The sequence below is a fragment of the Neolamprologus multifasciatus genome, chromosome 5, assembly GCF_963576455.1.
Source record: "Neolamprologus multifasciatus chromosome 5, fNeoMul1.2, whole genome shotgun sequence".
Taxonomy (NCBI): Eukaryota; Metazoa; Chordata; class Actinopteri; order Cichliformes; family Cichlidae; genus Neolamprologus; species Neolamprologus multifasciatus.
The window spans coordinates 27,551,462-27,577,092 of NC_140443.1; the positions used below are offsets into that span (position 1 = coordinate 27,551,462).

Consider the following 25,631-nt stretch of genomic DNA (forward strand, 5'->3'; position numbering starts at 1 on the left):
TTACTGGTTGCAAGGTGTTTTATAGAAGGGAAAATATATTCTCTCACAACATTTAGAAAGCAGTATAACTGGATGGGAACATAATTTTTGGGAGACAGGAGTTGATTAAATACCAGAGCATCCTTTTTTCCTGCAGATCTGTTATATTATATTTCATTAAATACTAACATTAAGAACAATAAAGATTATTTAGCTGCTTATGTAATGAGATACTTTGTTGAAACATGGCAGCAAAATAAAGATTTATGTAAAAAAGTGTAGTTAGCTAGTCTAGGTACATTGTGGGTTAAATCACACTGCCGAAACTGCCTCAAATTGTTGATGTGAGACTCTGTTGCTGGCTTTGTTTAACTAGAGTCCAAGTAATAATTCTGTGATCACACACTCTGCAGTGAAATAGCAAGCCTTCATGAAAGCCAATAGCATTAGCTTGCTATATCAAACAGATCTTAACTACAAGGATAAAGTACACATGGGAGACTTCATTCCTCTTGTTCAGATTTTTTTGATTTCCTATGGTGAGAATATTAGCCAATCAGATTCAGCGATTCCCCAATCACAAGGACAGAACCCTTGAGGCAGAGTGTGCGTGTGCGTGAGTGTGTGTTTAGCTATGTGGATGTGGGTGAGAGAAGAAGAGGGAGAAAGCGACAGTGGAGGGAGAAAATGAAAGGGGAAGGGACGATAGAAGAGATGTTGTAAAATTAGCCACGCTGTCAGAGCAGTTTGCACTTGGTTTTAAAGGAAATGTCATCAGTGTAGCAGACTCAGGGAAGTCCCCCTTGCTCTCGATCATCTTGCCTGCAGTGGGACTCTGGCTTTCTCCCTCTCTTTTCCCTCTCTCTGCTGTGGCAAACTCATTAATGACAAACTGCTCCAGCTTCCCATGGACTTGAACAAAATTGCATTCAGACAGCCGAAGGAAATCACACAAAGTTACCTGCATGCGGGCGTATGAAAGAAAACTCGCATGAATGATGCCCTGGTTTGTGCCTGGTTATCTCGGATTACATAATGTCCACAATCTCTAAACAGTGAGTCACGTTTCCAGTGGATAAGTGATGTGACTTTATTTTATGGGACTACAGCTTCTGAACAATTATTCCAAAGTCTGGGAGATATAACGTGGACCTGCAGACATTTGCATTTGTTTGCTTTTATTTTGTTTTGTTTCAGGACATTATAGTTTTTCATTTCTCTTCAAAGGTTAGACCATGAAATTTTATCTACTGTGCCGGCACACTTAATATTGGTCTCCCCCTATAGACAGCTGGGACAGACTCCAGTCCCCTAATGACTCTGAACTGTATCAGCACTTAAGAAAATGGATGGCATGGAGTTAAAATCAAGCTAGACCTAGAAAAAAATTAGCCTATTGCATAAGACATCCAGGTGTTAACTACCAGCATTTCAAAGCCAAGCAGCAACCTCCATGTGTGACAAATAAAGCCAATACATAAGTGCCAAAACCGCAGTTCCTCTACTGGCCACTTGACGCTGGCATTAAATAAGTGAAGCACAAAAAAATGCGCTGCTATGTTGTTTAGCTCATCAAAGGCATGGCTGGTATTTTATCTGTTACTTAGCACTAATTAGCAGATATTTGTATCTGTGCTGGGCTTCAGTTTATACATCACACATACATCACATCACTTTAAGAACTGTTGCACCTGGTGTAGAAATTAATATTATTACTAGTATTATTATTTATATCATTATTATTATTATTATTATTATTATATTACTACTACTACTACTACTAATAATAATAATAATAATAATGTGTACCTTTTAATTATGTCAGGTTTGTCAGTTGACAATACTACTGCATACATTAACAATGCACTTTTTGGCGTTTTGTTGTTTGTCTGTATTCTTAAGTCAATTAATTTCATGAACTGTGGATGATTTGTCCCATAAAAGTTTAAAATGACTTTACCTAGAGAGCTTTTTTTTTGTTTGTTTTAGCTACTAGCTCATTTATTTAGGAAAACTTGTTCTTTCAACATCTTTCAACTTGTTCACTGCCCTTGCTGTAATTTATTCCCATTAATGTGCGATTAACGGAAATTCATACATCATTCATACACTTGCAAAAATATCGATAAACTTCCAGCCAATGACAAAAACAAAGGAAACGCTCGTCTTTCCGGGGGCCAATCCCTGCTTGTCTCCATGGCAAAAGGAAAAGAAAAATCCTCGACTGTGGGTCGGTTTTTTCCGGTCGGACTCGGAATCAGAGCTCAGAGCGCCTCACTGTTATCGCCACAGACACAGTAATCGGGTCCTGGTTCTCGGTTCTCTGTTGCTCATATACTCACGCTAGTAGAAAAACAAAAACAAAAAGAGCCCAAAGTACCCTTCTTTTGAAATGGACACCGCCAACCAGGTGAGTAAATTAAAGCCACAGGGATGTGTTTGACTGCTGCTCAGCTGATCACTGTGTGTTTAATTGATGATGGAAATTGGAATCTTTTTATTCTCCCGCCTTGTCTTCGCGCAGCTCGTTTCTGCGGGGACGTTTCAAGTACTTAAATTACCTCTGGGATTTATCCGTGTTTTGGAATGGGTGAGTTGGATCCATTTTTTTTTTTGCACTACTTACATTAACCCCATTTTGGCCATTTCAATTAGAAAAAAAAAAAAAACATCATTAGTTACATAATGTAGGGTTTGTGAGCTTTATCGCTGAAGCCCACATTTTTCTACACTCAGTAAACATCTGGTTGTGAAGAAATTCCTGCATCTGTAGGACGGAACTTAAACTTCGCCGCATTTGTTAAGTGTTCCTGTGTGAATGGTGCTGTTTTTCATGTCTCCCACACCTTACCCGCAATCTACTCTGCTATGATGCTTTCCACTGTGACTAAAAGGCTTAAGTTTATGTGAGGATTTATAGCTCCGTGAGAACTACATGCCAGGGGAAACCACTATCTTTTCAATTATGCCTACTTGGTGCCAGCCCTGTGCATTTTGCGCTTGTCCCTGCAAAAAACCAACCAAACAAAAAATGCCCCATTTTACCCAAAGTGAGATGATATAACAGAAATCCACAATACCAATGGGGTGTCCTAGCTCTGACTGAATTAAAGCTTTACCCTTTTCTGTCTAGGCGCCAGTTGTAGCTTCTTTTATTTGTTGTACAGTGCAGTGAAGCCCAGAGCCACAAAGAAAGAAAGGAGAAAAAAAGGATTAAGTGAATTTCTTTGATGTGAGTTTGGAGAAATTACTGTAGCCATAAGGGTATTCAGCTTTTGCTCAGATAGGATATGTGCGTGCGGAAGCTTGTCTTTCTCAATTTTGCAAATGCCATCAAAAGTGCAGAGAGTCCTCAAGCAGCAGTCTTCACTCTGGAAAAAAATAAAATACAAGCTGTTTTTCTTTTGCATGCAAATAAAGTAAACTCACTTTCAAGAGACACTTAAGCTGAGATAACACAGATGTCTGTCAGTGAGGTGAGTTTTCAAGTGCATCCCTTTCGGCTGTTTGTAGTGACCTGTGATATTTGGGGGCCAGAGCCAAAGCACCATCTGTATGATGAAGATAGCGCACTGTCATAGTTCCCTGTGTGGGTCTTTGTGTAACTCTTTGTGTGAGTAGGTGTCTGTGTGTGGAAGGAATCACGTGTTGTTTTGTGAGCATGACTGCACACATTTTTGTTGCATCCATACATGCTGACATATTGATCCACTGGCTACCTGGTTATGTTTGCTTAGATGTATTAACCACGATCTTACGCAAGCCACAATAAATCTTTGCATTTCACACACACACATACACACACACATACACCCCATGACAACATTATAAAAGTGACCTTTTCTCTCCTGCACCTTTTTTTTTCTCTTTCTCTTTAGCTGAGCTCTCACGTGCTCAGCTAAAGAGAGAAGGGCAGTTTTTCCAGTGTTTCTGTTGGCCAGTGGGCTCATAAACATGCAAACAATTCAAATTATGACCTGAGTATTCTGATTTATTCTGCAGCACCTACAGTTCAACACCAGGTCTTATTCCCATAGTAAGTTTTTCATCGTACTGCAGGGAGTCCTTATGAATGTGTAAAGATCTTGCCACCCTTTTCCAACTACTCAGAGAAAGTCTTAATATAAAAAAGCCACCACATCATGGTAACCCATAAATATATATACGTATTGTTTAATTTAGTGTATTTATTCTCATACTTTTAAAGAAAATAGTGAATGTATTTGCAAAATATGTAAACTAGTATATGCAACTAGTAGCGATTTATCCGAGGTCCCAGTTGGATGTAAGAAGTGAGAAGCCTGCAGGGACTGTTTCCCACTGTCGCCCACCAAGTGACTTCCAGCTGAGACATGATGCTGCTCAGCATCACTGGATTATACAGGTATAAACAATGGGATGAGTATTATCACATGGAAATAAATAAATAGTGCATTGTGGATGCCTTTCAACCTCTCAGTGTGCTGATATCACACTATATTATTTTAGCAGACCAGCACATTTTTGTTATGGTGTTGCTACTTGGTCATGCTTGGCATTTGTAACAGCAACCGCTAAGGCAGCTGTGCAGTGGAAATGAAGCCATTTATATGTTTGCGCAGACAAATGCACATCCTTAACGTGTTTGTTTAATATTTCCATGTCTTTGCAAATCACTGTAATGCTCACCAGGCATAGAATTTGAGCAGTTAACCAAGATTTTTTTGTGTGTGTACAACTGTAACCAAAGTACTTAAAGTCTTACTTTCAACAACTGCAATGTTAAGGTCATGTAAAGGCAGTGACTATGGCCACAGTACTGTGGGTGTGTTCGGGGTTGAGTGACTGAAAGCATTTGCTAAGGTTAGGGACGTAGTAACACTGAGGCTTGCTTTAAGTGCAGGTCTGAGATGGGAAGTAAATTCTGGTTTTCCACATATGATAATGAACCCTGTTAGATGCAGCATTGTCCAGTATGCATGAAATTTCTGGATGCTGAGCTGTTTTTCCCTCAGGTTGAAGCATGGAAGCATCTGCAAAACCACAAGAATATTGGCAACCGCAGTACTTTTCTGTGTTTGATAATCATGCGTCATCATCTAAAAGCTTCTTTTAAATTTCTTCCCACACTATTTATGATACCAGCAGAAACATGTGCGTCACTTTGATTTGTTTACACACCCCAAGGCACTGAAGCCATTCTGTTGGGCAGAAATTGACATTTATTTAGTGAATGATAAACCTTTGACAAATAGAGGGTTGTATAAAGGATAAGTTAACCTTAGTTGCAGGACACTCGTAGGTTTACCATATTATTAGTCTGTGCTGGATCTGCACGAGATTAAGCATTTATAATCAGTCATGTCTTCAGGAGATTCCGGAGGATGGTTTTACCGCTCTGTGTGCGTCTGTGCATGCAGGCTCTTGGCCCGTTTGGCACACTGTCAGGGGCTGGCATATTCTGCTCCAAACAGCTGTAAGGTCCCCTCCTCTCCACCGTGGACCAACTCATGCAGAAGCTGTCCTTTGAGATGTGCCCAAACTCTTCACTGTGTGCGTCTTCATGCTTATGTGTATGCATTTGGTGGAGAGACGAGAGGATGCCAAGAGAGAGCGAAATTGTACAGTTGCTTGAGCACATGATGTAAATGGTAAATGTGCGTTTTGCAATGCACTGAAGCGTCGATGGGTTGTTGTGCCACTGAACACAGAGCAGTTTTACCAGTATTCTGTTAACTCATTGGTTTCCTTTACTGTAGAAAAAACAAAACTCATGCTGATGAGTAGCTTGCAGCATGATTCTAATTTATTAGGAAGGATTGTCCTCTCATCCAAAAACATTGACAGACCCACTGTTCTATGATGCCATCATTAGTACCTTACAGTAAGGCAGTTTCAATTCAATTCACTTTTATTTATATAGCGCCAAATCACAACAACAGTCGCCTCAAGGCGCTTTGGATTTTTATTTTTTTTTATGTTACAGTTGGCTCAACACTTCACCACTGTCAAGTACTTTATTCACAATAAGGTCATTTTCTTCTTTAAAAAATCATTTTTAATATACAACACAATTTTTGACGAGACAATTTCATTTACTGCTAAATTTGAGCTTTTGAATTCCAGCTTCTCTCATGACCAAAACAATCCCGATGTCAAAGAGAAGAAGTGAAAAGTATACAACAGAGTACCTTCAAAATAAAACAGTAAAAGCTAAAACATATACTGAAAAAACTGGATGAAACAAAAAGAGGAACTTAAAAAAAGGAAACAGGCTTGTGGAATCAGTGTTTGTTAAAAAATAAAATACAGCACATAAAATTCTCAAAAAAGTGGGCATGATTTTCAAGCTTAATTAACTAAAAGTCATTATCCTACTTATGTAATTTAATAGTAATAAGCACTGATAATTAAGGCACATATACATCACATTGGGTCAAAACTGTTGATTCCTTTGTCAGAGCTGGAGATGAATTTAATTACTTGCATATTTTCGAGTTTCTTTATGTAAAATAATAATAATAATACAGCATAGGGGAAGACTGACAAATAACAGGTTGCTTAAGGTAAACATACCGTAAGTCATAATTAGGACATATTTTTACAGCAAGTATATAGAAGTTTAGTAACAGAAATTAGGGATGGCACGATACCACTTTTTTATGTCCGATACCGATATCATAAATGTGGATATCTGCCGATACCAATATGAATCCGATATAGTGTGTTTTTTAATCAATAAAACTGTTTTTTTTTATATATATTGCTGCATTTTGTATAGGTTTATACTCAAGTTTAAATAAACAACAACACTAAAGCTATTCTGTTATACCTGTATGTAGAAAATACACTGCGCCCAAAATATTTCATAGTTCAGCAATACTGATCAATCTAATAAACTTAAACCTGCTCCATCCTCCCAATTCTGGTACTTTAAAGAGTACTTAGCAGAAATGTTAAGCAACCTAACTAATAGGGTTGAAAACTTCCAGAAAAAAAAATAGGGAACCACCCCCCACCCACCACCTCATGATGCTTAATCGACGTAATCAACTTTAATTTGATGCAGGGTGAAAAAAAATGCACAGAAATAAATTATTTTTCAAGAATAATTAAATAGATTCAACATCTTTCTTCAACAGAACTGCAGACTGCACAGATGGAAAAAGTAGTATAGCTTACTAGGGTATATTAGACTTAACAGTTACTATATACAGTAATGGACTTCTATACATTTTACATCAGATTAAAACTTTGGATGTAAGATTCAGATAATTATTTATTAAAAGCTAGATATTTTAAATGAGAATAAGAAAGAAAAATATGTCTTTGTGCCCCCTTTTCGCTGTTAATGCCCTGTCGGCCCCCCTGGCTAAACTTTGCTAGATCCGCCTCTGCACAGTTACCAGCCGTCAGCTACGTAGAAAAGGATCCTGGTGTTGAAAGTAATATTAAATAAATTCTAACAACAGCTTATCAAGGTCAAACGTGCTGCTGTTGTTCAGCTGCTGGTTTCCTCTTTCTGGTGCAAAGTGGGCGATAAACAAACAAGAGAGACAGACTCGCGACAGAAAAGCCGATCAGCTGATCATTAAGCAGTTTCATGATTGAAGTAGCAACAGGAGAGGGAGGGGGGGAGAAGAGGCAGTCGCTCCATATATCGGTTGTTAAGCTTAACATGGAAATGCTTTACAAACATTCAGAGATGAACTTACACACCTGCTTTACTTCTCTGCGATAACTTTCTCGGAGATGAAATGCTGGTCCGTTCTATCACGTGATGCACACTGCTCCGATGTGCTACGGTTATGTGCCGAGTTACGCCGTGTCGCAAGTTTTGTGAGGTGCTTTTTTGATATTTAATGGATCGGATTACATTTTTTATTTCTCTCCGATATCCGATCCAGTAATTTACGTCAGTATCGGACCGATACCGATACGTCATATCGGATCGGTCCATCTCTAACAGAAATACATCCATTACATTGCACTTCACTGAAGTGTTTGGGTAAATACAACACATTGCATCCACCTGGTCCACTGTAGCCCTGTAGCATTAGTGTTGGGATCACCAGGCAGTGCAATCATATTTTGGGGGTCAACAGTACCACCCTGATTTATCCTTTGGACCAACCCAGTATCACAGTAAAGTGTGTAATAGACAGGTCCACTTTGTCCATTTAACACTTCATTCACTCCATATTAGCCACCCAGCTTAATCATTTTTGCCGATTAAGGACCCTGGAATATACTACTTACCTTTCTTGCTCACTACCGAGTTCTCACCTTTAAATATATTATCTCCCCCTGCTGGGAAAGCAAATTCAGCATGTATGTCCATTTCACACTTTGCCTCATTAAAACATGAAATGGACACTGTTAAGTCAAATTGTTGAATGTTGTCATTGTGTTTCTTAAATTTGTAAAGTCTTAGTTCAAGCAGTAGGATCAAAGCCATTCCTTTGATCCTGACCACCTCTCCAGCCACATTGGTGCAGGGGGAGGCTGACGTGGGTTTTATTGTAGATACATTCTATCTGAAAGATATGTTTCTTGTGTTGTAAGCGTCCTGCTTTTATGATCCTTGTACTGAGCAGGAGGTCACACAAACGCACCCCCATGACACACACACACACACACACACACACACACACACACACACACACACACACACACACACACACACACACACACACACAGTGCCTTGCCTTTTGTAACCACTGGGGGTTTTTACGGTGGGAGGTGCTTGTGTTCTGTTGTATTGTGTAAACTGTAACTGTCATGGGAATAAATTGCTGCGAGGAGAGCTGCTCTTTGAAGGATTTGGGCTAGAGACAGGTGATGAGCATTATGCTCCACCGCCTGGTTCTGACCAAAGCTTCCCTCGTTAGCGAGTAAAAGACCGGTTGAAGATGTTCTGTCTTGGTTTCGTTCTTCATGAGGAATACGTCTCTAAACTAGCGGGGCCTGTGGAAACACAGACCCAACAGACACACATGCAGAAATGGTGGCACGGCATGTCTGTTACATGTTTTGCAATGAAATTGTGTTGTTTGGACACACCCTGTACAACAGAAACCATGACAACATGTAAATAAAGTAGTAGCACTAAAATGAGGGAGGTATTCTACAGCAGATGGATTATAGATAAACGGTACAATATTTATCTGAAACCAGCCAACATAAATTTAATTGTTGAACTGTCAAAAAGCTGAATTTGGCTATAAGAGACAATGCTGACTTGAGTGCAGTGTAGCAAAGGATAACATACCACAGTCTGGGGGTTTGATTGTTCATACTAACATTTAATACCAAAAACCAAGCAAAAGCAAGTTTTGGTGTTTGTTTAATTGTTAATGCCACTGCTTGGTTTGTTTCAGCACTGCAGCTGAAAAGCCAAAACCAGCAAGGTGGAAATAGAGGTCATTACGTATAATTACGTTAAATGGAAATTTGCTAATTTACAGGCCAAATTTACCAGAGATATAATTGGTTCCCAGAGTCTGAGCTGTCATGTATATACAGTGTGCTGGCCATTGTAAGAATTCTCATCTTCAGATGATGCCAACTGAACACTTGAGATTAGCTAGGATTTATGTTGTAATGCAAATCCCCATATGAGTAAAAAGCACGTGATTAAACAGAGTTGGGACAAAATTAGATGCATCGCACATTTCAGTATCTCTCTTTTTCTCTAATCGTTCATTCTTCGTTGACCTGTCACATCAGTAATATGTCACAAGGAAGGCCTTGACAGAGAGTTGTACAATCCTTAGGACAAACATTTTTGCAGGGTCATAAGTTCTCTCACACACTGTGTCTGTAATTTCAGAGAGCATTACAACAACTCAAAGAATGTCCTGGAGACTCAACGTTTTCACATTACAATCAAATAATTTACATTGTAAGGACTTGAGAGTATGTCTCCACAATGTTACTGCTAAAAAGCAGTAACATTGTAAAAGCACCCCCCCCCCACACACACACACACACACACACACACACACGCACACACAAACACACACATACATACCTCAAAGGAAAATACATGAATGTGAGATGGGGTGAGATTGGTGACAGCTGCTGACAGTTATCACTAGAGATTTGCCAGGTCAAAGATCTGTTTTTCAGCACTAAAAAACTCAGTTGCTTTTGACAAGGGGACACAAGACCAAGAGAAAAAAATGTGTCCACTTGGATTAAGATGTATAATATAGTAGTAAGAAATGTATGCATGGAAAACTCAGTGGTTCCACACAGATAATTTTATAAGCTGATGACCAACATTAGCCCATAACAGCCACAGTGTGGTTAAATGTGAAAGTTTGTAGGCCAGATTTTGCCTGAGGACTTAAAGGTAAGACGGGCCTGACATTTTTATTGGAGTAGATATGCTGTTTGGTAACAGTAAATCTATGAGTGACTGATAACAAGCTGGACTGCTCTTTTGTTGGGTCTGTGTACTCTCTGGAGAAGTGAAATGAGTGAAAATTTCTTAACTTGTGTTGTTTTTTATGTGTGTTGACATGTTGACATAAGATTGGCACCATTACCATTAAGTAGTTATGCAAAAATAGGTTTCTCTTTTTTTATGTTGGTCAGTGACGCTATACCTGAGCACCTGATTTCAATTAGGAGAGATTATTTGAAAGAACTGAACATGATTTAATAATGTACAGGCCCCCAGTGGTGATGGGGATTAAAGCAGGACCCCATCAGGGTATCTATAGAAAATGTTTTGTTTTGCTTTTACTTCGGGAAATAAAACTATAAATCTCATCTTTAGTGAAACATCTTCTGTCAAATTCAATATTAAACAGATTTCATAGGGAAAAGGTTTAACTTGAATATTTCATGTGCCGATACATCTACATAGAACAAAACAAGAATAAGAAAAAAAAAAAACGTTTTGACGGTACAACATATGATTATATCTGAAAGACGTTGTAATTATGAAGTGATCTTAATTAAAGCTCATTGGGTTGATTTGGGGAGCTTTTAGATGTGATGTTGCCTTTTTTAACCCATCAGGTCGGAGCTGGACCGTTGTACTCTTTAACCCTGTGAAGGTGGTCTGCCATCTGTGACTCAGACAGGAAAAGGTTAACCTGTCGTCTCCTGTAGCCAGACATGCCTGTTCAAATATGACTTCACACACACACACACACACACACACACACACACACAGTGCATGTAAGATCACAGGTACTGAGACAGTATGTATACGAATACAAATGTCACAAAGCCACTTTGTATTATATAGACTAACTTCAGCCTCTCTGGGATGCTCTGTTTTTCCTTCCCTTGTAATTAGTGACCTCATGACAATAAACAAAGTAGTTGTGTACAACCAAGTTTTTTTTTCAGCATTGCTTGTCTCTTTAATGCTGTTGCCAGAAGCCAAAATTAGCATATAATTGAAAAAAGATAGTATGACATTTCACAGTTTTTGATTTGTTGTCTAATTTTTAATGTGACATATTAATTTAAGACGTCCGAGCCACTGCTTTAATTAACATTTTACGTAGAGTACCAGTGTTCTTTTAAACGGTGTAGTATGCCAAACCATAAACTACTGAACTATGTCTAATGCTTCCTCTGTTCTCCTGATACCTGATCCACCATCGTTTTTAGCACTGATCTTCACCTGTAACCTACATTTGTAGGTTGTTGTAATGTCAGGCTGAATCTTATGGCCACCTTCATAATCTATCCTTTGACCACGTTCGACCTGAAGACCACCGCCACAGGCACTTAGACAGCACTGAGGTGCTGTTGGTTTCATAAATTTAGGCTGAAATTGAGCTTGCGTTTCTAGAGACTCACCAATTTTATCAGCAGGCTTACATTAGCTGTTTTCCAATATGTTATTATTTGCTTTTATAAAAACTGATAACTGAAAATCCAAAAAGACAAGAGAAACACCCTGTTATAAGTGATGACTGCCTGATATCTGAGAATATTGGATTTTTTAAAATCACCAATCATCAATATCTTAAAAAAAAACTCTTATATGGGTCTAACTCTGCATGTTACTCTGTTTGTTGTTGGGAGGGAGGACATCTTGTATAGTGTTGTCCTAACCCCTCAGAAGGGAATAACGTTAACAAAGAAGCTGCCATTACAGTTGTTAGAAGCTTGTGTTAAGGCTGGACAATATGACTTCAAATCCAGATCATGATTAATTAAACTACATTTTTTATATGCCCACATACACATATAAATATATATTCTTCTTGCCCTAATAGGTCACAAGGTTTGCACTGATATATGATCTGACCCTTATTTCCCCCAACAGGCTTTTCTCTGTGCCACAAAGTCTGGCCATTGAAAACATCTCTGCCTTGTAGTGTAATTGGATACTTTGAAGAAGTCAGTTTCATAAGGTGGTAATCCCTGGTCCTACTCATTTTAATCATATAGGGCTACCATAATATTTAAAGACAGAATCAAACTGTGGGTTTGTGATACATTTTCATTGGGTAACCCCGTTTTCAAAGAGACAGTAAGTGTCGCCCTAGGATACGGCACCAGGTTCCAGTTGATCACCTGACTGAGTAGCCATGGAGAGACACGAAGAACACCACAAGAGACATTGTTAAAAAGAATAAATTGTCAGTCAAGCTTACAGAGCCGGAGAGGAGAGAGATAAAAAGAAAGATGAATCTGGGTGGATCTGTGGTTGGCACAAAGCACTGCCTGTGCAGGAGGGGGATTGGCCACTGCTAAATGAGCTACTGATTTTGTTCTGTGGTGCTGCTATTGAAGATCAGATAGTGATTCACTGAGGGCTTGCAGTCTTTGCTTCTTAGTGTGACCTGATCCTTAGTAAGTGAAGAAGGTGGGTCTTTTTTGTAATGCAGTGGTGAAAATCACAATAAATGAAGTATAATCACGTGTGTTTCTGTTGGTAGAAAAAAGCATGTATGTGTGTAATGTGATACAAAACTCTGCAGCATTTATAGTGCTCAAGTCACACATCAGTGCCATCAACCGAAAAGTCTTATTAGAGAGAGAGAGCGAGTCTTTGTTGCAAATTAAAAACAAATAAATCAGAAAAATTAGATTTATATTACCTTTTTGTACTGGAATGTCATTTTGAGTGATAGCCATCATCAAGTGTTGCGTAAAAGTTCACATATGTGTCTGTCTGCTTCCTCAAATGTGCTTCTATTTTTGTTACATGTTTGTAATTTTGTTTTGTACTTAACTAGCTGCCATAAAATTGCTCATGTTTGCACACTGGCAAGCTGCAGTACTGAGAGCAAGTGAAAGTGTGTGTGTGTTTGTGTTGGTGTGTGCGTAGACGCTAACCAATGCTTCTGCCTGACTGGAGAGAGTGAGATATTTTTACTCTGTGTTAACATACATACACATTGCATGCTCACATCTAGACCCATCTAGGCAAACACTCTGACACGCATGCGCATAGAGCGATTATGCTAATTTGGAGTCGCATGTGGAGCCATGCACATGCAGACACGGAGTTCTAAATAACTGGAAATACTGTATAAATACACAAGCAAATAGAAAACAGATGAGAAAGTCAGACCTGTGGATAGATTTGGAGACTTCCTCATTGTCTGGGACATTCTGGAACAGGTTACACAATGTAATTGGTGTTTCAGCTCTCAGATCCAAAACATTTTTGCTGCCATCTCTTCAAATGGTCTTTGATCCAGTACATTTTTCCAACTATATTTAAAGAAAAAACCATTAGCTACAATAGCTGAACTAGCTTTTGTACTAGCTAGCTGAACGATAGCTGAACGATAGCTGAACTAGCAAACGCCACTGGGAATAACTTTGAAGGAAACTTGTCACATAAGCAAAAGATGGCTATTCATTTGCTGTTTTGTTTACATGGATGAGGCTAACTTTGGTTTGACTCAAAGATAAGCAAATGATATTATTAGTGAGAAGTATAACTTTCATTTGAAAGTGTTATATTTGTCCCGATACATTTCTATGATTGAAATAAAAAATATAATACTGTAAAAAGATCTTGAGCCACCCCTATTGTTCTTTACATTTTTTCTAGGAAAATGAGAAATAGGTAGTAATTTAATGAAATATGAATAGACCTACACAGAAATTGTACATAAGCAAACGTTCTAAGCAGTGGGAAAGTTGATATTTGGTTTGACCACCTTTGCTCTTCAACACAGCCTGAACTCTCTTAGGCCAACTTTCTTCTTATTTCTTAAAGTAGCCTTCAGGAATAGTTCTGCAGGCTTCTCAAAGGACATTCAAATCTCTTCTTTGGATGTTGACTGCCTTTTGTTTGGTGATCTGTCAACATGATCTAACACTTCAATAATGTTGAGGTCTGGGCTCTGGGGATGCTTATCCATGATGGAAACTGTTCCATCTCATTTCAAATCACATGCTTTCCATAAGGTGTATCGTGTTGGATTAAAATTGGACTTCCGTGTTCACAATTCCATCAATTTTGATAAGATTTACAACACCACTGGCTGAGATGCAGCCTCCACTGTGTTTGACAGATGGCTGTAGACACTCACTGTTGTATCTTTCCCCTGGCATTCTCTGCACATAGTTACAATGATCTGAACCAAAAAAATTTCCCTGTTTCCTTTTCTTTTCGACAGCCACCCTACAACTAAGACTATTTCTGTAAATGGAGGGCCAGATGCATTTTTCAGGTTCTGTCAGGTCTTTGGTGGACTATTTATTTTTTCTTAAGGACATGGCTTCCAGCACTGGACTAAAAATAAGTGGAAAAAACCCCCAAAGAAAGATTTTGAAAGTTCTTATGATATCTTAGAGGAGCAGCGCTCCCCAACCTCCCAACCCACTAACCCACTGGCCCGTGAATCATTTGGTACCGGGCCACGAGAGTTGAGGCTCATGTGTGAAATTTATGGTTTTCAGGGTTTTTATCATTTTTATCGTTAACTCAGTTTCCCTGGGCCTTTTTCCGTGTGTTATGAATAAATCTTCTTTTTTTGGTACTGGTTTTATTTTGTTGTATTTATCTGCGACATCTTAAAGGCCTGAAAATATTGTCGGACATAAACCGGTCCTTGGCGCAAGAAAGGTTGGGGACCGCTGTCTTAGAGAATTATTGTTCAAGACTACTTTAAAAATAAAGTCTGGCTGCTTGAAAGCAAAATTTCAAGAAATGAGTGGTGGCTTAAGACGTTTTTACTGTACTATCTTAGGACGTACCAAACTGTCCCGACTTTGAACCCAAACTCCACTGTATTTTATTTCATCATTTCGTTTTTCCTCCTCCTGAGGCAGCCACTTTACACTGCACCGACTCCTATTGACTTGAATGGAGCAGGTGAATTGTGTATGACTGTATGTGTTGCAAATGTGCCGAGGTTTGTGAAAATGTCAAGTGCAGCTCATCAGCGAACTTATATTTCAGCTCATTTATCCGATCCTCACCTCCCCCACTCAGTGTCACCTCAGCGTCACTTCCTCTGCCGCTCTTATCAGGTCCTTGTGTTGAAGCAGCTCCTCCATTTTCTCACATGATTCTCCTCATTTTTTTCATTCGCATCCACAGATACCATTCTTTAAAATATTATCCACCCCTGATTTCATTGCAAGTTTGGTTCATATTTTTGCTGCTCCCTAGTTATTTTCCTGTTTTTCACAATGGACAGTGTGTCTACTGGACAGTGGGTCGAATTGCTGGTGGTCAAGCCTGAAGCCAGTGTATCAGTTTCATAATCCTCAGCCAGCCTACGCTCCTTCACAGTGCTTGCTCACATCTCCATTTAAGCCCCCAACACCGCTCGAGCTACACTCTCAGACAAAACCATTGCACTCTTATCCACTACCGCTCGTTTAAAACTGTAGATAATATCACAGTTGCTTTTTCTTAATTCTTATTTGAAGTGCAAATATCTCTTAACACTGGTTTGAATGTAAATTAAAATATTCACATTAGTGCTTTTCAGTACCAGTGTTGGGTAGAGGAGATGGCGGCAAACGTGGAGATGTTTAAAGGCTTTGTTTGCATTGCAGGCGGGTTTCATTCCTGCGCCCTGGCTTTTCTCTCTTCTTCTCTTTGTATCTGTCTCTCCCTTTTTGCTTTCCCTCTCTCCCCTCCTCTCTCATTCCCCTTCTCTCTATCTCATGTTCCCTGAGGAGCCCAGCTGGGAGAGGCAGATAAACACATGGGAGCGCGGAGCTTAGCATCCACCCTACTTCCACAATGCCACGCTCTCCTGTTCAAAGGCCCCAGCCAGAAATGAGAGGGGCTAAACCGAGCTGAAAATCATAGGCAGGGGAGGCAGCTGTAGGAGTACGTATATACACAAGCAGAGAGACCGGCAGAGAGTGATGTTTATCTGGGGCTGTCTTTGATAATTACGATGGAGCATTTACTCTGTCTCTCCCCTGGTCACTTGTTTTTTCTACTGTTTGTTTACCCAGATATGCACATACGCTACTCAGCAAGTACAATATCTGTCAACACTTTGAGCTGCATATGATTAAACAGCATTAGTTAAACGTGTGTTTGTTTGGTTGGTTGGTTGTTTATAGGCCGGCAAATTTAAGAACAGAACAAAGCTAAAGACAGTGACGCACTGACAAACACTTCAGTGGAGGGATTTCCAAGAGAGGTTGCAGCTGTGCACCATGACAGTTAGGTAAGCAGCAGTCAGCCATCACCTGAGGCCTGAAGCTGCAAGTGGAAATTGGAGTCCCCTGTTTATCATCTGGCTGTAATCTCGGCTCACCTGAACCTGCCAAACCAAGCTGGGTCCTTTGTGACCCTGATTAGCTTGGCAAAGCAGCATCTAGTATTGTGCAATTATGCCCCTGTGAGCTCACTGTTGCCACTTAGCCTTAAAGATCAGATTATACAGCTAGGGAAACTTGGAGAATAACTTCACTTTTCTGCAATTTCATTGAATCTATTGATGGTCTTCATCAGGAGTGTCAGCATACTAGAAATGTAGTAAATACCATTAAAATAACGGAATTCTCGACACCAAATTTGCTACCAGAGAAAGATGATCCAGTATACTTGTTATATGAAAACATGTTAACGTTTGTTGACAGGTATAAAGGTATAACATTAGATACATTATGTTGGTGTACATTTATATCAATACATTTATATAAATGATAGTAGAAAGTTTTCTACAGTCAGTGGTTTATTTAATGTTGCCGTGGCAATGGCCGCTTTTTTAAACAAATGATAATGTGTTTTTCAGGATAACATAACAGGGATAACACTTTGGATATTAAACTGAAAACTCAGTCAGACAGTCACTCAGTCATTGAACAGACCTGGATGCCGCTCTTTTGTATTTCCTCGCTTGCTCTGAAAAGCACAATTTGCATATTGCCTTCTGCAAATCAGCTATCACTTGACTCTTTTGCCTTAAACAAGCATGTCCGACACATGGATAACAACAAAACAGACAATCCACCAAAGGCTGCAGTGAAGAGAAGACTTTTATACACATCAGAGGGTTGGACACAGGAGCATAACTAGACACAGATGTAAACAATAAGGACAATCAGCCAGGGGCAGAAGTAAAGGTAAATACAAGACACTAAAGATACCTGATTACAAAAATGAGAACTAGCTCGACAGAGGGAAACACTTTTTTTTAGAATTATGAACAGTAATGGGAAGGAAAAGGGACAAGAATTAAATTCAAGTACCAAGTATCAATTACAACATATACATAAAGAATACAACACAGGTTGTGAATAACAATAGAAACAGAAAAACACTAGAAATGACAAACCACTTGGCAGCAGTTGTGGAGGAACTGCAGCCTTGTTAAGATACATTCCCTACAGTATATACGGTGCTACCAACACTGTGACCGTTGCATTTCAGAGTTATGATATCAAAAGGTATCATAACGACTGGTTCTGGTTCTAGTTTACGTTGCTGCCACTGTCAGCTGTAATGTTTCTGGACTGGAGCATGTTAGGGACCTTTTGTAAGAAACTGCCCATTAATGAGTTCCCTCCTATACTACGTGCATTAAAGGGCTTATTCCTATTTATTTTCAAACAACCAAACTATAATAATAAATGATGATACAGTAACCCAGTGTTTGACATAACAACAGCTATAGCACAACAGCTAAATAGACAACAATGCGATCAGTGGTTTGTAGGGCTATCCACCCAATATCACGCTAGCTGTGTGCCACGTGTGGACAGCGGAGCATTGTCGGTGTAGCTCTTCTCTCACACTGTGTGATCTTTAACTTCCCCATATCCATATTTCATTTTCCTTTTGATTATGCCGCAACAAAGCTTGTGTCTAAATGACTCACAGTGCACTTATGTCACTCAAAGGTTCTTGTGTTGAAGAATACCTAAACTTAAGTAGATGCTGAAATAGACCCCAAAACGGGTTTCCAAGAACTGTAGCAGTCCCCAGTTTTGCTGTGCAGAACCACAGGAAGGACTTCCTCCAAGGACTATGAAAAAAGTTCTTCTTAAGAAAAAGAAGGTGAAGTCTCTCTATATCAGTTTATGATCAGTAAATGTGTTTTTTCATGACTTATAAGTAAATATAACTCCACCTGTGAGTGCATTCTGGTGTATAAACAGAAAATTAATGTTGAAAAAAATGCAAAAAGAAGAAAATGATACTAAAAATCTTGTTGTTTTTTTTAAAGCATTATGACACAAAAATTTAGCCTATCAAACGGTCTCAGTGCTACTCAGTTTGTTCTACTGGTAGAAACTGATAAATAGCTGCTTATAAACTACAAACCAAATGAAAGAAATGAAGCTTATGGCTACATTATAAATTTGAACAATAACACAGCAGAAGCAGTGAATGAAGGGTGGGGGTGTAAATGAAATGTAAAATAAAATTCATACACCTTTTCTAGTATTTAGAAAGTTAGGGGGACTCAGAAATAGTGAAAAAATGACATCAATTAAAACATTTTGACACCTTCATTTAATGTCTACAGTTTCATTTGCAAATATTTGCTGAATTTTAGTGGCTCATATGGGAAGCACTCACTGATTTCTCATTGCATGACCCATAAATCTTTTCTTTGCAAGATGAGAAGATATGTGTGCTTAGCCCCTGTTCCCTTCACGAACATGAAAGCATCCATTCAGTGTGGCATAGTCCAGCTCAGTGATCTGATAGTGCCCTCCAGAGGCTGACATTCTTTCAGACAAGCAGAGATGCTGCATAACCTCCACAGCTGCTGGCAAGCTGCATGTCCAGCTGCCTGTAATATGGGAGAGGGGAGGCTAATGCTAACCAGGCGTCAGGTCTGATTATGGTGATTATGGTTGTGAGAACTCTTGAGGCTATGAGAGCTTTATATGGACAACTGGGCTAGGGGAGGAAAGATGTTAAGGGCAGAGGAAGTGTGTGACTATGATTATGTGCTCGCTGCACGTTCATGTTTGGTGACTGTAATGAGCAGCTTGTTTTCACTTCATGTGCGTTTTATGCATTTGGACTTATTCACAATGGAAGCGGTGTCGTGTTAGCAACCTTTTTTAATCCCCAGCCATGAAAGCCCCAGGCACATAGAGCAGAACCACTGAGGTACTGTAGTAAGTGGAATTTGACACAATTCAATTCAATTTTTTTTATAAAGCGCCAAATCACAACCACAGTTGCCTCAAGGCGCTTTATATTGTAAGGTAGACCCTACAATAATACATATAGAGAAAAACCCAACAATCATATTACCCCCTATGAGCAAGCACTTTGGCGACAGTGGAAAGGAAAAACTCCCTTTTAACAGGAAGAAACCTCCGGCAGAACCAGGCTTAGGGAGGGGTGGGGCCATCTGCTGCGACCGGTTGTGGTGAGAGAAGGAAGACAGGATAGAAGACATGCTGTGGAAGAAAGACAGAGATTAATAACAAGTATGATTCAATGCAGAGAGGTCTGTTAACACATAGCACCGAAACTTAGCTGGCTTCAAACACACCATTTATTTTCAGGATAAAACACAGTCAGAACCCCAAATACAAGCTAAAACCCCCGCTATACAATAAAAACAGTGTTTGCAACCCGCTAAAAACCCTGCCGGCAGAAATAACTATACAATAAAACAACAAAACTAAATGAATGTTTTTCATATGCTAAAAACTTCCCCCTCAGAGTCCTATATTCCCACCGTCCAGCCACACACATGCGGGCAAATGTTCCTTAGCTGGAAGAGACAGAAGAGGAACTCCTCTCCCAGGATGGTGAATCTTGCCAGCAGAAGACCAGGAAGGAGGCCCCTATCTCCGCCTGACGGTGCGCGGCCGTGCAGTCCAGCCACTCTCCACACCTGCACACGTTTCCCTCGTAGCCACGCCAGATGCAGGCAGAGGCGTCCCCCTGCCCTGCTGTGGATTTCACGCATCGCCTCCCACAGTCGCTATTCTGTCCGTCGGGACTGGATCGCCGGGTTATGCTGGCCGATCGCCGAATGTCCCGTGGCGCCCCACAGTCAGGCCGGAGGTCCTTCTTTTCATATGCTGGCTTGCACACGTTTTGTTTCCAGCTCTTCACTTTTCGTGTGTCTCTCCCCCCGTCTTTGCACTCACCATCTCCCTTAAGTCAGTTTGGCAGCTAATAGGCCACCTCGGGGAACGCCCCCACCTCACAGGTGCCTACAATTGACCGCTATAATCCACAGTGGAATAAAAAGACTATTGTACAATCAACACTAACCACACACTATAAATATGAGGATAAAACCATGCAATATAAATATCAATAAACAAACATGCAATATAAATATCACAATAAAATCATGCAAATAAAATCAACACCATATACCAATACACAGATTGATACAACATAAAAACACAAATTTCCACTGTGTGACAGAAGCATGTATAATGTAAACAGAATTGGTCCTAGCACTGAACCCTGTGCAACTCCATAATTAACCTCAGTGTGTGAAGAAGACTCACTTAGACTTCATTTATATGAACAAATTGGAGTCTATTAGATAGATATGATGCAAACCACTGCAGTGCAGTACCTGTAATACCTACAGCATGTTCTAATCGCTCTAATAGAATATTATGGTCGACAGTATCGAACGCTGCACTGAGGTCTAGCAGGACAAGCACAGAGATGAGTCCACTGTCAGAGGCCATAAGAAGATCATTTATAACCTTCACTAAAGCTGTTTCTGTGCTGTGATGAGCTCTGAAACCTGACTGAAACTCTTCAGGAGTATTTAGTGAAAGAAACTTGTAAGAAAGACTAGCCCCTCAAATATTCAAGATGATAAACTGTAGTATTATCCATCCATTTATTCATTTCTTTAGCCTTTTATTGATCTCATTGTACGCAAGGGACTTGAGCTGGTCCCAGCTGAAATAGTGCGAGAGTTTGCCAGTTCTATGGCTTCCTAAAAATATCAGTATGACTTGTGGTTTAACATTTTCGTAGTAAATTTTTTTGTCAAGTACCACATTTGCTTCTTGTTAATTCTGTATCCTTTCGAGAGGGCCATTCCTTATAAAATTGTTCCTTCCTTGTACAAAAGTTGGACATTTCGGAATACTGTTTTCCACCATCATCTAGAGAAAAGTGGAGGAAACTTACATACTTTATTTTTGCTATAATGACTTATAACTCACAAATACTTTTTCTGCACAGAAATATAACTTTAGGTTTAGATTAGGTTTAGCGAAACATCTGGGTTTAGATTTAAAAAGAAAACTTGTTAGTCTGATTTTTTTTCCCTCTCTATGCATGTTTTGTGACTACATATGTATAACTATATATGTATCACTCTGTCACAATTTTCTTGTGTTTCTCAGGGCATAATGGCATTCAACACCTGTTCCTGTCATGCTGTTAACACAAGTGTCCAGCCAACTACAGATTTTTTCTTATGTCACTACCACTAAAAGATCAAAGGGCTACCAGCACAATTATGCTGCTAATCTGTTTGCTAGACAGGACACCTGAAGAACAAAAGAAAATGTTATATATGACTCATATATACATATCCATAAGACAAAGTCATTTGCACTGATCAACTACTTTTCTGTTTTTGAGGGTCACATTTCACACACAATAGCATTTCACTATGTGATATGTACTCAAATGCTTCCCAAACCATCTTTGAGTAGATTTTCCTTTGTCCACTTGTTTGTATGCATGCAGTTTTTTTTGTTTTATTTTTTTCCCCCAGTGACCAGTGGAATTAAAGTTCATTTAGATAATGCTTCTTCTAACCCTGATGTCCCAGGTAGGTATCTGCAAGCATTATGAGATAGTGGTGAGATTATAAAATATGTCTAAACAGACAGCAGACCATAAAGTGATGATACGGTCTCTGGTACTTAAATGGTGTTCTGCTGCCCCCAAATGGCAAACAAATTAAAAATAAAATCCTAACAAATCTGCAATGTGGCTTTTCCCCAGCCATGATTTCAATTACTGCTAATCAGTGTTAACCTGTGTAAAGTTTAGCTGGACTTGAGTCACACAATAGCCTGCAAAGTAAAAACAACAATAGTGTGGAGTGAGGAAATCCAGCAAATGAATCAAACTGAGTCTCCTTCACATTGGAACTTTCTTCTATGTAAAACTGTAACTTTAAGTTTTAGGTAAATGATTGTTATCGAGCTGAGAAGGAAAAAGTAAACTTTACCCAACCGTCCATCCATTTTCTACTGCTTGGGGGGTTGGGCCGAGGTGGCAGCACCCTAAGTGGAGCCCAGATCTCCCTCTCCTCAGCCACTTCCTCCAGCTCATCCGGGTGAGCCTGTTCATCTGCCCAACCCTGTACTGAGGCCTTTGTTAATGTGTTTGAAGAAAACTGATTGTTCTCTTCTCAGAGTGTCCCCTTTATATTACTTGTAGTATCTTTTTTGGATGAGCATGTGATGCTTTTTTCTTTGTGTCTCTGCAGCTCTTTTCCATCTTCGCATTTGCAACATGTGGCGGTTATACTGGGCAGCTGCAGGTTAGCGTGGACTGCATGGAGAAGGCCAGCAGCAACCTCAGCATTGGCATTGACTTTGGTTATCCTTTCAGGTGATTGGCCTTCATGTATCTGACAGCCTGCTGACATTTTGGGATCTAAGAGCTTTATATGAAATGTATGAACTGCTGACAGTGGAAGTTAATTGTTCATTGCTTTTGTTCTTGACCCTTGCGTGCGTGCGTTGGTGTGTGCACCAGGTTGCACCAGGTGTCCTTTGAAGCACCCATGTGTGAAGCCATGAGGAGGGAGCGTGTTTTCCTGACCGGAGACTATTCATCCTCTGCTGAGTTCTTTGTCACCATTGCAGTCTTCGCCTTCCTTTATTCCCTCGTGGCTGCCATTATCTACATCTTCTTTTTAAACAAGTACCGCGAAAACAGCCGAGCACCACTCATTGTGAGTACAGTCGATAAAACACTTTCTCAGTCCTTATTAGGTAGTTTATCAAGAGTACGTTATGCACATAGTCTGACCCTCTATTCGTCCAGGTTGACATCTTCCATTGACTCACAAACTAACTATTCACTCATTTAAAGTAAGCATTTAAAGTAATGCTATAGTTTTATTGCGCTGAATTCTTATGGACATGATCTCTCTCGTTTCTTCCAGGACTTTGTAGTGACAGTAGTGTTCTCCTTCTTGTGGCTGGTCAGTTCCTCCGCTTGGGCCAAGGCCCTGTCCGATGTCAAAGTGGCCACCGATCCAGATGAGGTGCAGCTCCTCATCTCTGCCTGCAAAGACCAGACCAACAAATGTGGATCTTTGCATGGACCTCGCTGGTCTGGACTCAACACCTCAGTGGTAGGTACAAAAGATGTGGAAATGCATGAAAAGATCAACTAGAAAAGCTCAGTTTTCTGAACATGTTTAAACTGATGTGTGGAAACTGAAATAGCTGAACAGTGTGAACGACTGATGTTATGGTAGTGTATGGGAGATGTAACCAGTGAAAACAGCAGAAATTGTTGTTCAAGCTGAATGAATATGTGGGGGCAGTTATGCCAAGATTATTTGAATGTTTTGATGTTTATTGTAAATTTCTTTCTTTCACTGTCTCTTCAGGTTTTTGGGTTTCTCAACTTTGTTCTATGGGCTGGGAACATCTGGTTTGTCTTCAAGGAGACCGGCTGGCACAAGGGTGCTTCAAAATTTGCAGCCGGGGCGTCTGAGAAGCAGGGCGGCACATTTAGCCAGCAGTCATACAACCAGGGAAGTTTTGACCAGTCAGGGAGCTACAACACCCAGGGCAATATGGGTCAGCCATCTGAGTATAGCCAGGTGGGAGGGCCCACTTCCTACCCCAGTCAAATGTAATTGTCTCTTTTCATTTTGCAATAGCACCTCAGCGTCTTTAAGCAGGGCAATCAGGCGCGATAGAAGAAGACGGAAGTGAAGTTTGTCTGAGCAGAATGCAAAACGGTGGTCATAAAACCAATGTCGGTGTGTCCAAGTACACTCATTGTAGATACAAGTGTTGTTGGGTAAAGTTATTAGATATAGTCTTTTACTCCTTCTCTTTCAGAGGTGTTGTTTGCTGAATGCTGTATTTCTTGTAGTCTGAAACACATTAGTAACAGTTTCTCTCTCTCTCTCTGTGCTCAGTAATTGACATACAATGTTTTGATTGGATGTCTTTTCCAAAGTGGTTTGCATTCTGTCGTGGAAGGAAAAAGTACTCCGTGTTTGTATACTCCAAAGTTTCCAAGTGCATGATGTTTTATGTGTTGTTAATACGCTTTCTGTGAAACAAAGGGGGGTGGGGGAGACATGCATTTTATCTCTGAAGGTTTACACCCTGACTGATTACTAGACGTTCATCAGTTAAGTATTACTACAAGTGTAATTTCTTTTTAATCTAATAAGAAATATATTTTGATAATGGGAATTCACATATCAATTCAGAATAAATTCAGTGATTTGTCTGTGACACAAACGCATTCCAGCTTCATTCTAACACTGGCTATTGATGATGTCAAAAGGTCTTCAAAAACTAAGGCAATAACTTCATTCTGCAAAACATACAGGGAATGTGCAAGAAAACCAAATTGTATATGCAACCATTGCAGCATGTAGTTTCTGTTCCTTTCATTTTCATTTCTTCTGCACAGGCAGCATCACATTGGCATTTTATTTGTAAAGAGGGAGTTGGTCTCCCCTTATTGTTTGCAAGTGGCTGCTCCTGCTACAAATGCCTGGGACTGCTTCCTATGCCATCGTCAGACTGATGAGTAATTCCAGATCCAAGTTCCACCTCTCTAAAGCATGACCAGAGCATCCTCACACACTAATAAAGCCCAGCAAAAAAGCTATAGTGACAACAGAAGACTAGTGAATATTAGATTCATCTGTGTATAACGGCTACTGAGCTATAGTTTACTTTAAAAATCACAGTTCCTTTCTGCACCACAGAGGTGTGACTTCATGTATGGTAAAGTCAAAATCAAAGGATAATACGTGGTTGCTGTTTGTTTACATTAATGAGACTTGTGCAACCCTGTTCTTTGAACTTCTAAGCATGTGGCTTGCATCAGTGTAATAAAGTAGACTGAACATCCATGCACTGTATAATAATCTGGCATCCTTGATGACTGTGTACAGGTCAGGAATTCAGGAATTCATCCTAATAAAAATGTATAAATTTGTCCATAAACAACTTCTTCGTCTGTTCTGATATCTTGATTTGATCTGTAACCTCTGACCCTTTTCCTTGATTTCCCAAGAACAAAGCAAGGA

General features: G+C 39.7%; 1 protein-coding gene across 2 annotated transcripts; it reads left to right on the forward strand.

Annotated features, from left to right (window-relative positions):
* Window positions 1-2,225: 2,225 nt before the first annotated feature.
* Window positions 2,226-25,551, forward strand: synpra (synaptoporin a). 2 transcript variants are annotated; one of them, XM_085159941.1, is made up of 6 exons: window positions 2,226-2,389; window positions 2,504-2,569; window positions 22,824-22,948; window positions 23,096-23,294; window positions 23,508-23,699; window positions 23,961-25,551. In XM_085159941.1, exons 1-6 carry the CDS (start codon window positions 2,372-2,374, stop codon window positions 24,210-24,212), a joined length of 852 nt encoding a protein of 283 aa, XP_085016067.1. In that variant the 5' UTR covers window positions 2,226-2,371; the 3' UTR covers window positions 24,213-25,551. The 2 variants fall into 2 exon arrangements, with proteins under 2 accessions (XP_085016067.1, XP_085016068.1); XM_085159942.1 differs by lacking the exons at window positions 2,226-2,389; window positions 2,504-2,569 and adding an exon at window positions 20,897-22,670.
* Window positions 25,552-25,631: the final 80 nt, after the last annotated feature.

Excerpts from the sequence above, each read along its gene's own strand:
- synpra (XM_085159941.1), top strand. Across the intron at positions 2,570-22,823 it reads TTATCCGTGTTTTGGAATGG|CTCTTTTCCATCTTCGCATT; the intron begins GTGAGTTGGATC and ends GTGTCTCTGCAG. Across the intron at positions 22,949-23,095 it reads GACTTTGGTTATCCTTTCAG|GTTGCACCAGGTGTCCTTTG; the intron begins GTGATTGGCCTT and ends TGTGTGCACCAG.